Source organism: Ctenopharyngodon idella, chromosome 19, assembly GCF_019924925.1.
Source record: "Ctenopharyngodon idella isolate HZGC_01 chromosome 19, HZGC01, whole genome shotgun sequence".
Classification (NCBI taxonomy): Eukaryota; Metazoa; Chordata; class Actinopteri; order Cypriniformes; family Xenocyprididae; genus Ctenopharyngodon; species Ctenopharyngodon idella.
In genome coordinates, this window is record NC_067238.1 from 30,383,664 (window position 1) to 30,403,718 (window position 20,055).

Here is a 20,055-nt window from a genome sequence, read left to right on the forward strand (position 1 = left end):
AGATAGATAGATAGATAGATATGACTTTTTATATTACTACACTATATACTATTTATTCTAAAATATTACTATACTACACCAACTATTTATTACTGTAATAAATAGTATTATTACTATAGTAGTAATAATAATTATTATTTTTAAATGCTCAGAAAAACAGTATTATTACTATTATAGTTATATTACTTTTATATTACTAGACTATATATTATTTACTCTAATATTACTATACTATACCAACTATTATTGTAATAAATAGCATTATCACTGTAGTAGTAGTAATAATAATTAAATAATTAAATATAAAAAAACAGTATTTTCACTATTATAGTGATATTATATATATTTTCTACAATATTACTGTACTAGAGTAAATATTATTGTAATAAATAGTATTATTAGTCATATCCCATCTGTCACCTTTTTCACCTCTGATGATTTTGTATCCCTGACTATGTTTTTAGGCATTTACTATAGTAGTACTATGACTTTTTTTTTCAAGTAACTTTTTACTTGAAAGAATACCATGATATTATAATATTATTATGATATCACTATGGTTAATGTCCACAAAAAAAACCTTGGTATCATGTTCAAAATATAGTATACTAACAGAAAACAAAACCCTACAGCCACAGTACTTTTTCTAAAGGTCATATGTATTATAATAGTGCAAACATTTTTCTCTTTTGCAGTTTTGCTGGTGGAACGTGGGATTGGGAGTATCTGGGATTTGCCTCTCCTGAGGTATAACTGCATCTCTGCTTCTGTATTTACACTTTTCTGTTTTTAACTAACCTCTGCTATTGCAAACAAAGCTCACACAGCCAGCCAGAGTTGGAGCTCACTAGACTGTTAATACCCTCTGCCTCTCTGTGATGTCCTTGTATTAATGTAAGAGAGTTGTGTGTTGCTGTAAAGTACTAGCAGTCACTGAATCTCATTCTGTGTCCAAAGATGGTGAGGAATCACCCAGTACGGGGATCAAATGCACAGCGTGAGAACAATTACAATGCAGGAGGCCAGCCGCAGGTACTGATGAAAACAAAAACAAAACATTCTTCAAAATTTGACATTTACAATTCACCCATTATATATAATGCTATTAGTATAAATGTAATCTGGTGGTTAGCTGTTAAGGCTGGTCATCTCCTGGAATATTACAGATAAAGGACTATGCCATTACTCAACTCAGATGGATAGTTAAACTAGAATTCCTGTCCTGTGGTCAACTTCACCGTTCTTGAAATGTGGACACTGTTGTAGGTTGCTTTGTCATGCACTCAGTGTTTAGTGTTCAACGTTCAGTCTTTCTAACCACCGCAAAATTATTATAATGTTAGCTGGTCATTTTTTTATGCCTAAATATAGTGTCCTCAAAAAGGATTTGGACACTTAAAGTGTGTGAATTCTATCGCAATAGATAATTACATATTAAACTAAGGAATCTGCGAACAAATGATGCTAAACATATTTTCTCAGAACCAGTCAGACTGGTTGACTTTTAACAAACACGGTGATTTGTAGTAGTGTATGAAGTCACGTTTTAAGTTCACAGAAGCGTCCTTGCAGAATAACCACCGGTTATGAACTACATCACATTAACCATGTACATTTTTTTTTTTTTTTACTACATTTTCACTAATGCTTCACAACCAGAAAGTATCTAAATACTTAGGCTCAATTTATAAAACAGTTCAAACAAACTTTCCTTTTGTGAAATGTTATTTATTTAAAATAAAACCATGGTTTGATATTTTGTTACATAATGCCAAGACATTCATTAATTTTTAAGTGTGACTTGAATTAACCTATTATGCCCTTTTACAAAGTCCTGATTTTGCTTTTTGGCTCTACTAGAATAGGTTTTCTTGCTCAAATGTTCAAAAATCACCTTATTTTTCACATATTCTCCATTGTTGCAGCTCTTCTCTTCCCTGTCTGTCAGTAACGCTCTGTTTAGTTCCTGTCTCTATGAAGCCCCTCCTTCTGAAAAGAACAATGTGCTCTGATTGGTCGGCTGCACCAGTGTGTTGTGATTGGTCAAGCGCTTCGAGCGTGTTTGGGAAATGTCCCGCCCCTTACCATAACCACCAGTTTCAACACACTACTAACTAATTCAACCAGGCCCCACCCCTTTATTTTGCGTATGCCTTGGGCGGGAATTATTTAAATGAGGAATATTGTGACGTGTTCGTTCCCAGCAGAAAACTCAGTACTACAACTTTGTAACTTTGAGGGACTTTGTAACTTTGCAGACCTTTTTCATGCTCAAGCAGCAACATTATACACGTTAAAAAAGCATAATAGGTCCTCTTTAAGTGTCCAAATATATTGTAGGGTCACTGTATTTTATCTTAATCCATAGTAATACAGATTAGGGCATAGGCCACAGTTTATCACAGTATATGCTATATATAACAGAACACTTGTTTATCTCTTTTACTCACTACTTGTTATATAGATGTCAATCCGTATTCTTGTGAGAGGTTGTCCATTTAAGGAGCTATCCATTTTTCTCCTTATAAATTGCTCCTTGTCAACAGATCATGTATTTTTTGTAACTAAACTGAGGTTGATGGTTCCTGCAGGAATACTCCGAGTTCCAGTACAGACGGAGACACAGGCAGCGGCGTCGGGGAGACCTGCTCCGACTGCACAGCCTCCGCAGTAACACCCCTGAACCCCACGACTCCACTGACAACACTTCAGGTACAGTGAGCCCACATAATGTTAGAATAGAAATAACTAAAAGAGCTGCTTTAAATCAGTGTTACTCAGTTTGAAATCCATATGTGTCAAATTTGTGTCTACAGAAACACATGAGGGAGGCAGTTCACAAAGGCAGTTCTCCACGGTAAATATACTGTTTTTCTAATGTGTGATGCAGTGTTCGTTTTTACTAGGGATGTGCCCGAAGCTTGAATCCGATTTCGGAAAGGCATGGAAAATGAATAACACTTTCTACGGAGCCCCTAAAGGGACATGGTTAGGCTTAGTGTGGAAGTCGATTACATTACAGTATATCAGATTTCACTTATCACGTGCAGATAGTAGTTGACTGGACGATGTTGGAGGATTTGGTGCACAACAGATCCTGAGCGTCATTGACAATATCTTGTCTTGTAAAATGTGTGGTCAGTACTGCCACTCCCTCTACACAGAGTACGCGTGATCGCGAAAGTAAAAAGCGAGTGCGCATTTAAAAGATTTCAGTACCCTACATATTGATAGTGGCTCCCTAAAGCCCACAAATTATATACAATATAATTAACCAACTATATAATCTCATATTTTCCCATCACTGTGTCCCTTTTGGGGCTCCGTAGAATGCTTCATTTCCTTTCCGAACATAGTATTCGGCTTCAGGCACATCTCTAGGTTTTACACAGGTATTTGTTTTGGTCATATTTTTGTATTTTAATTAAAATAAAATAATTTAGTCTATATTTTATCATACTAAATTAATTTATTTTAGTCATATTTACTTTAAAATTGTCTAAATTTAGTCAACAAAAATGCAAAATTAAACCTAATATTTTATATAAATGTTTTATTAAACCAAAAAAACATTTTATATATTATTTTTAAACATGTAACAACATTTAACATTTATATTTTGTAATTTCGTTATGTGCTTTTGTTTTTAGTTTATTTTTTATTTATTTCCAGTTAATAGTTTTAGTGCTTCAACTTAAACTTATTTCAGTTTATTGCCACGGCATCATTTCTAATTTTCTTTTAGTTTAACTAATATTTATATTTTATTTTATTTAAAAAAACAGAAATGTTTTCAATAGTTTTAGTTAATGATAATATTCTTGCATCAGTGTCTCATGATCCTTTAGAAATCCTTCTGATATGCTGATTTGCTGCTCAAAAAACATTTCTTATTATTATCAATGTTTATATTTGATATTTAATATTAGTTTTTGTGGAAGCTGACATTTTTTCAGGATTCTTTGATGAATAGAAAGTTCAAAAGAGCACCATTTAAAATAGAAATCTTTGGTAACATTATAAATGTCTGCCACTTTTGATCAATTTAATGCATTGATTAATAAAAAATTAAATAATTTTTTTTAACTTGCCCCAGCCATTTGAATAGCAGTGTAGTTCACTCAAAAATGAGTCAATGAACTTCTATTGAGAAATTTAAATCCCTTTTATCCCCTCAGGCACTTGGTTCCCTGGATGACGATGACCCCAATATTTTGCTGGCTATTCAGCTGTCCCTACAGGAGTCCGGGCTGGCCTTGGACCCCGAGCCTCAGGATGTGCTCAGTAACGACGCCTCTGTAGGTGCCAGTGGTTCCTCTCTGTCCTCTAGACTGGATTCTGCCCCCCATACTGCGGATCCTCCCCGGGCTTCCATGAGCAGCTCTGAGCTTCTGGAGCTGGGAGACAGCCTTATGAGACTGGGCAACATTACCAGCCACTATACACCCTTTAACATGAGTTCCTACCCTGATGCCTTCACCCCGAGTGACCCGGACTGCCTGGACCCTTCCACCAATGCCAACCTGCTTGGCAACATTATGGCCTGGTTCCATGATATGAATCCACAGAGCATTGCACTGATTCCCTCAGCCACCTCGGATGCCAGTCCCGAGCCACCCGCTTTTGGAGAGGGACAGTCTGCCAAAGCCCAGGACGAGGAGAACGAAGTGGGGAGTCCTGAGCAAGGCTCCCTATCGCTGACAAAAGAAAGTACAGATATGTTGGCGACGCAACTTTTGGAGCTAGAATGTGTGGATGATGTACAACCTCCTAAAGCAGAGTCATCCTTAGAGGATTCGGGCGGCAGTGTAGATCTCACTAGTGCAGTTTGTCCTGAAAGCAGTGCTGATCCGCAGGTAACCGACCTCTCCTCAGAGTGGGAGGAAGAAGTGCACCTAGTGTGAGGAATAAGTCCAATTACGTTTACCAACTGAGTGCTCTTATTGTGCCAAAACACTAAATAAAAGCAAAACTGTTTGTGCAAAAATGGAGACGTGTGAAAGAGGTGCAGTGGGGTTAGATGGGACTTGTCTCGGTTGCGTGTTGCACCACGTCTGGTGGAAGGAATGAGAAAACGTGCTCAGATTCAAGCTAATGAAAGTAGATGAGAGAAGAGTGGGCCTCATTCACTAACCGTATTTGTGTGTATGAATGTTTTTGCACAGAAATCATAGTTCATCAAAACGTTTGCACTTTTTTTCCTACAATTTAGAACCAACTAAAACGGCATGCATGTAAAAATCAGTTCTTGTGGCCCTAAAAACGTGCTTTTAAGCCGAAATGTTTTATATTTAATTGAAATTTGACCTGAGAATTTAACAAAAGATGTAGCATTAAAGAATTCAGAGCATTATAGTTTGATCTGGAGTAGTTTCTGCATAAAAAGCTGTTGTTAGGCCTATATAAAGGTCTGTTGTGTACGAAAAACCACTAAATGGAGATGTTTAGGACGCTAATTATTAACTTTAGGCACATTTATGTAGGATAATCTGGATTTATCAACATTAGAAAGAGTGTAAGAGCAAATTTATGTGCATACCTGTTGTGAATCGTGGAAATTTTGTGTGAGAACCTTTTCTGTGCACATAAGAACACACGGTTATAAGTGAATGTTGCAATGAAATGGAGGTAGTGCCATCTTTTCTTCCGTATTGTGACGTACATCTGAGTGAAATGGATTATTGGAAAAGGGAAAAAAATGTAGGGCGGGGACTTTTATATCCATCGTTTGTTGACTGGATGGAGGCAGATCTGAACGCAAGCTTGCGCAGTGTATTTTCCCGCGGAATTGGGCTACTTTTACACTGTTGCCGCGGGTTGTTTTTTAGTCCGACATCCCCCCGGGAACTCAATTTTTACCCCCCCTAATGCGGTTGGGCTGGTTTTGAATAGCAGTTAGGCTGGTTTTGTTACGCAAACCTGGCAACCTTTATTGTTTGTAAGAAGGGCGGGGTTTAAGTGGATTAAATGATTGGAGAAGGCTGGCATACATCACCAGAGAAAAGTCATTTTCATCTGAAGATATGACATCTCGACTAAAAATTTATGAGGTCAAAAGAAAAAGAAATTATGGACAGATGAATTGTCCACAATAAGATAAATGACACGCATATAGAAATCTTTCATTTCATGCTGACTTTTTTGGCCATCTCCAGAAATCATGCTGTGGGTGCCATGTATTAGATTGGAAATTCATTCTTTCTTTTAAAGAGATGAAATGGATCAAGTTTTGACAGTTGTATCTTTATGAAAAGAAAAAAAAGGAATGTTTACATGCAGAAGAAATTCATTTGCATTGATCCACTGTTTCTGGACTCTTACAGTTACTGTGAACAGTGTGAAGTCATCATTAAGACCTGAACCTTTTGCTTTTCATGAGTTCTTTGCCCTGTTTTCTTTTCTTTTTATTCTACAGCAGCCCTTTTATTTAGCAATGCCAATCTGATGCTTTATTTCAAAACACTAATGTTCTTTTTATGCCATATTTAATGCAATTGGTGCGTACAATGCACATTTCACATTATGAATGAGGAGTGTGAAATGTTGTTTGCTGAAAAACTTCAACATGTTGTCCTGTTGTTTCGCTTCAGAAAGGTAACACTTCATGTAAAAGAGATTGTGATAGCATTGTCTATTGTGACTACTACACACAACACCTCTGATATCCAGTGTTGTGTATTTCATTGGGCTCATGTATAATGCATATATATGCATAAAGACACTCCACTGGTCTTCTGAAGCAATAGAGAGATAAAAACAGTGGTTTTCCTGATTTTGTTTGTGTGCCACTCAGTCAGACGCATAGGAAGTTGTTATCTTTAACAACAAAAACAGTTATATTAGTCTCGTGTTGTACAGCATATGTGGCCAAACGGATAAACCAACCTTCTTTGCTGAAGACCTTCCCTGACAAAACATACTGTGGAGTAACCAGGACTTTAAGGAATATTCCAGGTTAAATGCAGTTTAAGATTTAGAGACAGCATATGTGGCATGGTATTGAGTACCACTTAATTTTTTTGTACAAAAAAAGCAATGCATGATGCTGTCCATATCTTAAAGTGTTATTTAAACCAGAATATTAATCTAATAGTCATAAATACTGTAGTTTGATTTCTATTAATGATACATAACTGTTGGAAGGCTTTAGATGTAAGGAAGAGATTGTTGTTTTGTGTGTGTTTTTTTTTTATTTTATTTTATAGATACTACTGTGCTCATCAGTGTGCCTTTTTTGTACTTTTTCTTATTTATATACATGTTGCCTAATTAAGTTAGTGTTTGCTGTGTCAATCAAATACAATCAACCTTACATATTAATTTTTCCCCCGATTAGATAGTCTTTGTTTCATGTTGACGACAGCCTCGTGTTTTGTATTACACTGAATTGGTTGCCATGTTTTGATTGCCTGTCATTACAGTTAGTATGGCTCTACAGAGGTGTCTTTTAATGACAGTATAATATAAGGGGAAAGAAAGAATAGGCTTTTTTTTCTCAGATAAAATTCACATTGGACATGATGACCAGTTTTTACATCTTAATCTGACCATTGTGTGTAAAAATGGATGAAGTTTGGATTTTTTTGTTTCTTTTACTGAAGTATTTATGGTGGTGGTATTTTTTTTTTTTTTAAACATGACCATTAACCTTGAATTGTCATTTGCACATTCATAGACTATACTTGATACATTCCCAGTTTGTATGATGTGTAGCCAATAAACAGAAAGTATTGGTAAAGGTTTGCTCGGATTAAAAAGTTTAAAATAGAGTCCTCTTATTTGCTGTGGTTCATGAAAAAAAATGCTACATACTGTACTTGCTTTCTTTAAATTAAATGACAATGAACAGCGCCCTCCAGTGAAATCTTTTTTTTTTCTCAAACAGTTTAGACCTTTATTTTGAAAATAAGCCTCCGCAATCAGGACTTTTATTTTACAATTGAAAATTTCGTCTACAGGAAGTTTTTTTTTTTTTTTGTATGATAAAACATACGGGACCTATCATTTATTGTTTTCAAAATGAAAGCTGTGTATTTGAGGTTAAACTAATGGTCATATTTCTTCGAATTCGCCATTTATTGTAGATTTTTTGGCTGTGGTCGCATTTTTACCGGAAAAACACGACGGTTTCGCTCAGAATTAACTTTGCAAGACAGTTGTAAACGCAACCTTGCCAGGCTGCAGCTTGTGGTCAGCAAACATGCCTCTTGGTTTAAAACCATGTTGTGCTGTCTGCAAGACGAACTCTTCTTCCATGTGGAAAAAAGGAAACCAGGGGGAAATTTTGTGTAACAACTGCACGGGTAAAAGTGTAACCAGTGGAGGCTCCGGAGCATCTGCTTCATCCACCATCCAGCAGAATAATGGCGGAGGGAAACAGGTTTGAACTCTTGCTTAACATCTATTTTGTATAACCTCTCATTTAGACCGCTAGTTACACGGCCCACCAGAACACTTCCATTTTAAATCAGAGAAGCTGCATTGCACAACATCGCTGCCTCGCGCAGGTTTGCTTGTTGAAAAGGCGCGCTTTTTTGCTTATAAAATTTTACGCGAATAGAATTTTTAAAGACATTTCAAAGAAATATGCTTAAATTGGTGTACGTTTGCACGAGACTACAGACTTAAGTTATCTAGCTTTATTTTACACGGAGCGGGTCGCCCCCTTCTGGGCGCCGCCATGTTTACGTCACAACTGTCAAACAATTACTACCATTATTATCCTTTACATAGTAAGTTTAAATATAAAAAATGTTTCTAAACAAAACCAATGGTACTACTTTTTGTTTCTCTTTTTATTTTACAGTCAAAACAGGAAATCCACAGACGCTCAGCTCGGTTACGGAGCACCAAGTACAAAGCGCCGGCATCTGAGAAAAAGGTTTCAACCAAAGGAAAGGGTAGACGACACATTTTCAAACTGAAAAATGTAAGTGATCTTACTATGATTGTTTCCCCACCGATGTGGATAAAATAAATGCTTCAACTGCATTTATTCTTCCTTCCCTTCTTCATATTCCATAGCCTATCAAAGCACCAGAGTCTGTGTCAACAATCATCACATCAGAGTCCCTGTTTTACAAGGTAACTGCTCCTTACTACTTTGTTTAAAGTGTTTTTCTATAGCTACTTCCTACCTACTAACCTGCACTTCTTGTGTTCAGGGTGTCTATTATCAAATAGGAGATGTCATAAAAGTAATAGACGAGGATGATGGTAAACCGTATTACGCACAGATTCGTGGTTTCATCCAGGACCAGTACTGTGAGAAAAGTGCTGCGTTAACTTGGCTGATCCCAACTCAGGCCAGTCCTCGAGATCGATTTGATCCAGGCACATACATTGTTGGTAAGTTCATGCAGAAATAAATGCTTTTGTTCCTTGCTGAAAAAAATGTGACCCAGGACCACAAAACCAGTCATAAGGGTCAGTTTTTTTGAAATTGAGATTTGAATGAATAAGCTTTCCATTGATGTATTGGTTTGTTATGATAGGACAATATTTGGTCGAGATACAACTGTTTGAAAATCTGGAATCTGAGGGCGCAAAAAAAAATAAAAATATCGAGAAAATCGCCTTTAAAGTTGTCCAAATGATGTCCTTAGCAATGCATATCCACTCAAAAAAATTTGATATATTTACGGTAGGAAATTTACAAAATATCTTCATGGAACATGATCTTTATTTATTATCCTAATGATTTTTGGCATAAAAGAAAAATCAATAATTTTGACCCATATTGTTGCCTGTTGCTACAAATATACCCGTGCGACTTATGGCTGGTTTTGTGGTCCAGGGTCACAAATGTGCTTGCCTGCAAATAGTGAATTCATTGTTAAAGGATATTAGAATTGATTTTGTAAACCTGGATATTTTGGGTTAAAGGGATAGTTCACCCAAAAAAGAAAATTCTGTCATTTACTCACCCTCAAGTTGTTCCAAACCTAAATGATTTTCTTTCATCTGCTGAACACAAAAGAAGATATTTTGAAGAATGTTGGTAACCAACTTCCATACTATGGAAGTCAATGGGGTCCATCGACTATTTGTTTACCCATAATCTTCAAAATATCTTCTTTTATGTTCAGCAGATGAAAGAAATCCATACAGGTTTGGAACAGCTTGAGAGTGAGTAAATGATGATTTTCTTTTTTGGATGAACTGTCCCTTTAAGTGCATCACCAGTCATATATCCTAATTTCAAACAAAAGTTTGAAAATTTAATGGCTGCATAAACACACTTATTTCTTTGCTTAGGCCCTGAAGAGGACTTGCCAAGAAAAATGGAATACCTAGAGTTTGTCTGTCACGCGCCATCAGAGTATTTCAAATCCAGAAGTTGCCCTTTCCCAACAATACCAGTTCGTCCAGAAAAAGGCTACATCTGGACTCATATAGGACCGACACCTGCTGTTGCCATCAAAGAAACTGTAGGGTGAAATTAACCCTTAAAATAATTGTATATACAGACTGAACTGAACTTTTTTTTTTTTGGTTTGCCAAGATACTTTTCAGTGCTATATCAAAAACAGAACTGTTATGCTTGAATTAGGATATGTGTGGTATTGGCCATCAAATATTTTCTACAATTACATTTGTAACTGTACAGAAGCTCTTATTTTCGAGTTTCACAGTTAAACACATAAGCAGCAGAAGTCTACACTACGACATAGAGGTCAAATTGAAAAGAAACTGAGTACAAAGTTAATTTGTAATAAATTCAGTGTTCTTGTGACACCCCTTTTTTCAGGCATGTATAAATCCATTCAACTCACTTTACGTTTTGTACTTGTGTATCTCCCAAATGTGTTTTCTGAGTATCCAGTGCTGTGAGAAAACGCTTGGAGCAAGTAAGCAGCTTTCAATATCATGCTTTTGTTGTCAGGGGTTGCGTGTAGTAAATTCCAAGGAAGATGTGTGATGCAGGATGAACATATGTATAATAGACTTTTAATAAAAACAAAGAGTGATATCTTACACAATACCAGCATAACTTTAACACAAGACCATGAACAGAAGAGACAGAGGGCTTATGTACACAGGAGGACGATCAACAGAACAGGGAACAGGTGAGAAATAATAAGGACTAGAACAAATACAGACAATGAAAACTACTAGAAACTAAACAAGACAGAGAGACAGAACATGACTCTGACACTTGTTTGGGTGTTGAGCTGATGTCTAAAAGATTTGCCTGAAACAGATGAATTCAATTTTATCTGAAAGTGAGCAAGTATTTATTTTTGCCTATGTTTTATTGATTAGAATAATCCGCTCTAAGGGGAAGAGGAAGAATAATTACCTAAATGCTTTCTTTTTCCTGATGAATGAAGCCATATGTGAAAACCCTATAATGCATTATAAAAGTATTTTTACTGCATTTATTATGCCTTGTAGTTGTAATTCACCTTATAATGCATTATATGGTCTCATGAATACCTGTAACCACAGTTACAATACATTATAATGCTTATTATTACACCTTTAGAAAATACAATGCATTAAAACACATGACAAACAACCAATTTCAGATGTAACAAGGAATCTGCAAATAAATATTATAATGCATTTCAACTTAAGTTACATTTATTTATGAAAAGATATAATGTATGAATACCTTTAGTATGCATTATACATAAAGGCTTTAGGTACACGGTAGGTATTATAAAAGTTTTATGTACTCTTTAAACATTGCTGTTTTTTTATATAAGTACTGAAATAGAGTACTTTGTGAGCTTTTAAGAATTGTGACTTCATTCCACACATGAAGATAGTTATCCTGTGTCCCACAATGAGAGCAAAGGTCATCAAGAAGTTCATCATGTTCCCACTCTTGAGTGTTGGAAATTTGTAACTTTAATTTTTAAATGCACAAAGTTATATTTAGAGATTTGTATGGAAGGTGTTTGTTTGGTGCCACAAAGTAACAGTAAGTCCTGGCTATAAGCACAAATATGGTTTTAATCAAATATCTTTTAATTATATTGCATTTCATTTTGATGTATATTTCATGTTTATCTCTAAAAAAAAAAAAAAAAAACGTATGTAAACATTCAGGTTACAAAATTGGAAAGCTCATAGAAAATGAATCCAAAATAAAACGAGGATGACAACCAAATTTCGTCTGAATGTTTTTTCCCCGTTTTTTTTTTTTTAATTATTATTATTCTGAAAGTCAAGCATTTAAATATTTAAAAAATAATCATATTTCAGGGTGTATTTTGTATCCTATTCGTGGATTGTAGGGGGAAATATTAATAATAATAATAAAAAAAAACTGGAAGCCGTTATACCACGTGATCACAGTTTCCAATACGAAGACTATCAACATAGTCTATAACATACAGGTAACGTAAATTCACATTTCTAAAAGAATAAAGAAAATATGTTGTTATAAAGTTAAAAGGAATACGTTCTTGAAGTCACTTGACAAGCACAGATAGACACCTCACCGGTGAAGTGCTTGAGATCGTTTGCCTTCACTAGACAGTAACGATTAACGAAATACATTGACTTAAAGCTCCCCCTAGTGTACAAACGTTGTGTTACTGTCATAATGCCGTGGCCCTCTTTCTTTTTCTGACCACAAAAGGAGATATATTTTTTAATGTCCTTCTCGCGTTTGTCTATATGGCAGTGAACACAAAGCTTTAAAAAAAAGATGTAAAAGTATTAAAAATATCGCCGACTATATCGTACCCCAAATAATGACATGGTCTTCTTTAATGCGGCGAGTGCTAAATGATGAAAATGGTTTAAAGGTCATTGCAAATTCATTATTCGTATAACATCGTTATATGGCCATTCATGAGGAGCACATGATTCATAGCTTTGTTGAATATTTCTTCAGTCCCTCTCAGGGTAAAGGACGGTTATTTTTAAGACAGTGGGAAAATAATTAGGCCACTAGATGGCGACAAGTGAGTGTCTTTTAGACATCAGTACAAGCGAGTGTCTTTTTGACATTTAATACCAAGGATGCATTTATTTGATTAAAAATACAGTAAAACAGTAATATTTTAAAATAGTATTATAATCTAAAATAAACTTTTCTATTTTAAAATCCTATAAAACGTTTATTCCTGTGATGGCAAAGATTGGAAAGTAATTACGCCACTAGATGGCGACAAGTGAGTGTCTTCTGAGTTATTTGTGCTTTATACTGTACTGTATAAAGTGCTATAGAAATAAAAAATGATTTTAACTTGACTTGTAAGCATATTAAATACATATATATATATATATATATACATACAAAATAAAATAAGGTGTGTGAAATGCAAAGGGTGAAAATGTATTTGTTTCTCAAAACTTTGAGTTTTGATTTCTAAGTAAACATATTATGTATAAGTGTTTTCACACATGATCAATGGGTGTAGGTAACCGAGAAAAGATCACGAATACAGTAAATACAGTGAAATATTATTACAATTTTTCTATGTGAATATATTGTGAAGTGTAATTTATTCCTGTGATCAAAGCTGAATTTTCAGCATCATTACTCCAGTCTTCAGTGTCACATGATCCTTCAGAAATCATTCTAATATGATGATTTGCTGCTCGAGAAACATTTCTGATTATTATCAATGTTGAAAACAGTTGTGCTGCTTAATATTTTACACTGGCATTTATTTGAAATAGATTTTTTTTTCTTCAGGGCCTGAAATACACACATTGGGAGAAAATAACTCTCTTAAATGCCTCATATTGAGGGGATTTATTCACTCTCACTTCACTCTGGACCCTTACCTTTCCAAATAAGTTCAGACAGGGATTGTTGGGCCCTATTGCTCATTGTTGGTCACATATTCTACATAACTTGTACTTTCACCTCTTTGATTTACCAATCATTGGCAACACGCTGATGGCTTTATTTACAGAACATTCTGTTCTGAGTTTTCTGTGATTCTTCAAGCATTTCACTGTGTTTTCACTGCCTCTGAGATTTACAGTTTTCTGTGATTCTTCAAGCATTTTGCTGTGTTTTCACTGCCTCGGTTGTTCTGACAGGAGAGTTTCCTGGTCTCTGAGCCTTTTGTGCTCTTCCGTGAGGAAGGCGGATATCGAATGTGGCTGTAAATCATGGTGCTGTGATAGGACGCCTCGGTGTGACGCAGAGGAGCTCTTTGTCACGTGTCACGCACCCTCCCCCCGCAGACAGAGCAGACGGGCTTTTGTGCTCTTCCACAAAAGCAGTTGCCCTTTGACCCCAGGGAGGTTCTGCTCTGTCTGAAAGGGGGGAGGGTGCGCTACACGTGACAAAGAGCTCCTCTGCGTCACACCGAGGCGTCCAATCCCCGCTAGTAGAGACAGGCTTTTTTACATATGGTCTACAGCTCAGAGAATACTACGGTAAACCCACACAAAACTGCAGCTTTGAAAATATCTTGGTTTTTAAAGGTTTACAGGTTTACATCACCATGATTCGCAGTCACATTTATATAAGTGAGTAGAATAAGTGGTTTATTCACTTACCACCACTGAAATACATACCTGGGGGTGCTGGGTATAAATAGCTGTCCTCCAATCTCTCAGTTCGTGCTCGCTTCGGCAGCACATATACTAAAATTGGAACGATACAGAGAAGATTAGCATGGCCCCTGCGCAAGGATGACACGCAAATTCGTGAAGCGTTCCTTATAGATTTTTTGTGTTATTATTTATGATTTCACTGTACTTTTTCATATTTTATACTGTACAGAGTGATAAACCTGATTTTAGGGTGCAGTACGCAGCCAGAACGCTAGAGCGCAGCACTGCAGTGGAGCGTCGCTCAGAGCGTCTCGCTCTACATCTTCAAATCGGGTTTAAAGAAATTATAAGTACATAAACATTTTGTTTCCCAGCAAAAATATGTTGTAAGTGTTCGCAATGATTACATTTATCATCCTAATGTTTCATCAGATGATTTAATCTATCGTATCTCATTCTGACAGTTGTTAATGTATATCATCGGTAATTCCTTCGACTCAAACCAGCAGATATCGACACGAATTCAGTCAAATATGATTATATAGAATAAATACTAATGTATAAAATCATTTAAATTCTCTTACCATGTATATAGCTTGTCTGACAAATGTGCGTCGTTTTCCTTGGCTTGTGTTTTTCTTTTGTAACTACCTGAAAACGCAGAGCGAAAACGAGAATTAGAAACACTAAATGTGTATTTTAATTTCCACCCATCTCAAAAACCTACAAAACAGTGTTAATAAATAAATGTTATTGCATGATCTTGATTTGTAATTCAGAGGAATTGCAGGACAAACGCCCTTAGCTGGATTCAAGACTAAACCTTTTTTCTTTTCGAGCTGAAAAGATCAGATTGGAAACAAACATTTCCTAAAAGTCAATGTTCAAAACAAAACTATGCTAGATTTGATAGGTTCTTGTGTATTGCAAAACTAAACTGAAGTAGTTACAGATGTAAATATGACTGGATGTCATGTGTCAATCGTATTTCTCTAAACTTAAGTAATAATAACTTCAGTCAGTGTTTTCATAGCTTTTTTATTTCCTAATTATTATTATTATTTTTTAACTTGCATACAACTTAGTCATGATGAAAAGATGGGGGAAAAAAAAGTGACTAACCTATAATTGTTTCTGATTTAGGCCTCACTTACATCAAGCAAGATCTTCCTGATCATGATGAGAGTCTTCTGACGATGAAGAGGATCAAGCAAACACGCACACAGGAGACATCCACACATCTGGATGCACACATACAGCTGAAGGTATGACTATGTTGACATCTTATCCAACCTGTCACTCAATCTGAACACAGCCCTGCCTGCCTCAGTGGCCTGCGAAAGGCTTTTTAGTGCAGCTGGATTGATCTTCACCTTAAGAAGGGGAGCAATTAATTCACATAACTTTGTAACGTCCATAGGGACGTATGTTTTTTGTATTGCTGGTGTAGCTGTAGTGCTCTCTGTTTGTGCTTTCCTGTTGCTCCTCCCACTATCCACTTCATGTTTAGGAGTGCCTCCTGATTTGTGTTCCAGCTTGTTAAGGTGTGAGTGTGGAGCTGTATGTATATAAGAACCCAGAGAGTTCCAAACAAAAAGAGAAAGACTTTCCTCTGAGAGACTATCATCTTCTGGTCCCGGCACTTGTCACTTTCATTGTGTAACTTGTAGTGGTTAGTTAACTTCAGAATGAAATAATATTTACTCACCCCCATGTCATCCAAGATGTTTATGTCTTCTTTCTTCAGTCGAAAAGAAATTAAGGTTTTTGAGGAAAACATTCCAGGATTTTTCTCCATATAGTGGACTTCAACAGGGACCAACGGGTTGAAGGTCCAAATTGCAGTTTCAGTGCAGCTTCAAAGGGCTCTACATGATCCCAGACGAGGAATAAGAGTCTTGGTAACTCTGTGTTTATACTTACCATTAACTAGTTGGAGTGTGTTAAAGTAATCTCCTTGTTTGTATGTTTCTGTGTAGTGCTGTCCTGTGTGGTCAGGCTCCCCTTCGAGATAATTCACTGCTCAATTGTTTCTTTCTTGTGGGATCATTTGCAGGGAAGTTGATGCGATTTAATTTGAGAATTTATGTTTTCTCCTGTGTTTAAATAGAGAGGGAGTAAGGGAAGATTTCTTTTATTTTTGAAGCTAGGTAAGTTATTTATTTAAACATATATTATATAAAATATGACTGACTGTGTTTATGTGAATACTCACCAAGACTGACATTTTGACATTATTTTGTTGCTATTTGACTGTTTAAGCGCAATAAACAGCAAAAAAAGAACTCAATCTACTACTGAGAGGCGGCTTTATGCGCGCAGACTTTGGGTGTGAGCACAAAATCTGCGGGAATGAGTAAAATTATGTGCAATACACGCAATCCCACTGCGAAATTCAAGCCCTGTAACACCAACAGTATTCATCCGGAGAAAATGAAACGAGTGAGTGAGGAGAGGCGGGTTTGTGTGTCAACTCGCTGTCAGAGAGATTAGAAAGCGAGAAAGTGTAGCTGGAATCATGTATCTATTCTGTGGAAAATTAATATTGGAAGTGTTTCAGATATTTCAGTATCGATATGTATTGAAAAAACGATATTTTTGACAACACTACATTGCACTTACTTTATTTCAGTTGCCTTTTTAAAAGACTACTAATGAAAAATGTATATATTATAAATTCAGCCCGCCAAAGTGGCTAGTAGGAGTGACTGTGTTACACGCCACTGCTGAAATCCACCGCATTAGGCGGGTGTTAATGTCAAGCCCTGATTGTATTACATACAACGATGTGACAATAATTAAACAATGCATTGACATAGAAAAGGAAATTTACTTTTGATACTTAAGCAAGTACTTATGCTCTGTCACCTTTCACTTGCTCAGGCAATGAAGACCCTGCTGTATCTGTCCGACCAGGAGGTTGTATGGCTGCTGTCCGCTGCTGAATGGGTTCTGGGGGATTGAAGCTGAGCTCCATAATTTCGAGGGGCTCACCATCGAAGTCCAAATCCTCAAACTCCTCATCCCCCTCCAGATCACTCTCCAGGTCTTCATCCTGAATCCCATCTGGAATATCAGGATCAGCACCAAAGTCTTCCTCAAAAGGTTTATTTGTTTGGGAATACATGTACTCCACACCAATGAGTTCACCTGTAGACATTCAAAGTGTGATGAGCACATGGGTGAAATGCAGGTGCTACTACACGAAAGTGTGCCATGTTACCTGTGTATCCGCCAGGGCTGGTGTAATCCTCCGCCAAATTAAGGCCCAAAAATTGCTGGCTCAGTGTGTTGGCATACTGCTGCAGTTGGCCACCATAGCAGACATCCTTTCTGCTGCCACCTTCAACGGCAGGAACTGCACAAGCCTCATCCCACTGCACAAGGCCTTCCAGCAGGTACATCTGGAAGTGCAGGTCACTGGCACTTGTACCTAGAAAAGCAGGCAGAAAGAAGTTAGCACCATGAAAAGCACATGAACAAACAACTGCATTGTTTTAGGAAACATGCATATCTGGCACAAGACGATTTAGGTGCAGGTGGAAGGACTCCAGGGATGTTGAGCCACGTGCGCAACGATACAGAGGCGAGATTACCCACCCTTTGTTCACCTGCCTTACCTTTCTGTAAAGCTGGTGGGTCCTGGATACATTCAACGTGGTGCTGTTGGGTCCGCCAGATCTCCTCCATCCTGTCTTTGTCCAGGAGCCTGATTCCCATTGTGTCCATTGCTTCACTAAAGTCCTTAAGGAGCTGTTCAATCTCCACGAGTGCGGCGACGACAGTGCTTTGCCAGCTCTTTAGTGGTGGGATTGCAGCCGCAGTCCTCCTTCAGCTTCTTAACATCCCCAGAATCCCACTCAAAGATACAGGCCGAGAGGGTGGCTGTCTGTGCCAACTCCGACTGCGATCCGCTGCAAAAAATGCCACAAATCCAGCCTGACCACCAGCTGTCCCACTCGCTAAACATCGCTGCCACCTTGCCTTTACCTCCTGCAGAACAGCAGTCCCGGTCCACATAAAGAACTTGGGGAGGAGCTGTTGCATGTAAGATGTCCTGCTTGATTCTTCCGCAGTGGTGGACGAAGTACACAAATCAAGTACTTGAGTAAAAGTACAGATACGTATATTAAAATATTACTCAAGTATATAGTACTCCTTTTCAATTTTATTTGAGTGAAAGTACAAAAGTACTTGATTTTTTATGTACTCAAGTAAAAAGTACTGATTGATGAATGTTTATTTTGTAATTTTATATAGGTCACTTTTATAATTTAATTTTATATTATTATTATTTTATATAATCCAATTGCTCAAAATAATTATGAATGATTATGAATTGTCAAATAGCCAGCACTAGTCAGTATGGAAGATTAGTGGATGCAGATAGGCCTATGTAATGTGTCTTGACCAACAATATAAAAACACATAGGGCTATGCATAACATTTTAAGAAATTGCTACAGCAGCGGGGAAGATGAATGTGCATGCGTTATTTTCTTTTGTGTTAGAGCTGCATGATTCTGGATAAAATGAGATCTCCCACAATTCTGAACAGACAACTAAACAAAATAACATATAATTATTTACTAGAGGACAAAATCTTAATTGCTGCAGTCTATTTAAAAATATTTAAATCAATTAAATTCTTTAAAAAATTCTTGATTCAATGACTCACTCATAACTACTTCACTTGTTTCATTACTGGATGAATCAATGTTTTTGAACGAATCTTTTGAATGAATCATTCAATATCAATATGGCCTCCAAGATACAACCGTTATTTAAAGCGCCAAGTTAGTTTTAAAAGGTGATTTGCTCTGTTTTGATCGCTAACGTAGACTTCCGTGTTTATATCCAAACTATAAACTTTTATCTTTTGTGATAATTTGTACATTTTGTAGACACATTGATCTGGACGTGTCCGCGTTAAAGCATTTCAGTGGGCTCAGAGCTCAAATATTTAACGGCTCTGAGTGGGCTTAAACAGATCGCCCTTTACAAGCAGATTTAGTTCACAATCAACTGACAGTTGAGACCTAAATATATATACCTAAATAATATTCTTCGCTAATTTTCAGTCAGACTTGTGAATTCAGTTCACTGGAGACTCGCTCTGAACGGATCATTGAATCAGTGAGTTGTTGACTCGAATGAATTGTTTGATGTGATTTGCGAAACGATTTAACAGGATGATTGAAAAGAATCAGTTCGTACACGAATCAGTGATTCGGATCTCCTATCAAACGGCTAAACTGCTGAAGTCACGTGACTTTGGCGCTCTGAACCGCTGATTCGATTCGTAAAGCTCCGAAGCAGAGTTTTGAAATCGGCCATCACGAGATATTGTTGAAAAGTCGTTTTTTTTTTTTTTTTTTGGCTCACAAAAAGTATTCTCGTCGCTTTATAATATTAAGGTAGAACCACCGAACTCACATGAACGGTTTTAAATATGTTTTTAGTAGCTAGAAGACTGTCCACCATAAATGAAGAATTACTGGATGTGTAGATCTGAAAAACAAGAAAAAACAGCAATAACAACAGCATAAATAGTCCAAAGAGCCCTGTGTGTTGGATAAAATGC

The 20,055-nt window shown here is 36.7% G+C and overlaps 2 protein-coding genes and 1 non-coding gene across 4 annotated transcripts in view; all 3 read left to right on the forward strand.

The window, feature by feature from the left end:
* Positions 1 to 7,851, forward strand: part of ankib1a (ankyrin repeat and IBR domain containing 1a) — a 33,401-nt gene extending 25,550 nt beyond the window's left edge. The window contains exons 17-21 of one of the 2 annotated variants that reach the window (XM_051872445.1): positions 696 to 747; positions 958 to 1,032; positions 2,592 to 2,712; positions 2,817 to 2,857; positions 4,179 to 7,851. In XM_051872445.1, coding sequence (XP_051728405.1) covers positions 696 to 747; positions 958 to 1,032; positions 2,592 to 2,712; positions 2,817 to 2,857; positions 4,179 to 4,904 — 1,015 coding nt within the window. In that variant the 3' untranslated portion in view covers positions 4,905 to 7,851. The remainder of the gene's footprint in view (positions 1 to 695; positions 748 to 957; positions 1,033 to 2,591; positions 2,713 to 2,816; positions 2,858 to 4,178) is intronic. The other variant, XM_051872446.1, reaches the window with a different exon arrangement.
* Positions 7,852 to 7,965: 114 nt separating this feature from the next.
* gatad1 (GATA zinc finger domain containing 1) lies at positions 7,966 to 10,982 on the forward strand. Its single transcript, XM_051872460.1, has 5 exons — positions 7,966 to 8,380; positions 8,807 to 8,929; positions 9,025 to 9,084; positions 9,165 to 9,348; positions 10,258 to 10,982. Exons 1-5 carry the CDS (start codon positions 8,201 to 8,203, stop codon positions 10,437 to 10,439), a joined length of 729 nt encoding a protein of 242 aa, XP_051728420.1. The 5' UTR covers positions 7,966 to 8,200; the 3' UTR covers positions 10,440 to 10,982.
* Positions 10,983 to 14,538: 3,556 nt separating this feature from the next.
* On the forward strand, positions 14,539 to 14,645 carry LOC127501707 (U6 spliceosomal RNA). Its single transcript, XR_007926688.1, has one exon. It is a non-coding gene; the product is annotated as a U6 spliceosomal RNA (small nuclear RNA).
* Positions 14,646 to 20,055: the final 5,410 nt, after the last annotated feature.

Bases quoted from the DNA above. Each gene is read 5' to 3' on its own strand.
- gatad1 (XM_051872460.1), top strand. From the start codon at position 8,201: ATGCCTCTTGGTTTAAAACCATGTTGTGCTGTCTGCAAGACGAACTCT. The intron at 9,085-9,164 runs GTAACTGCTCCT...TCTTGTGTTCAG, and splicing joins CAGAGTCCCTGTTTTACAAG to GGTGTCTATTATCAAATAGG. The intron at 9,349-10,257 runs GTAAGTTCATGC...TTCTTTGCTTAG, and splicing joins TCCAGGCACATACATTGTTG to GCCCTGAAGAGGACTTGCCA.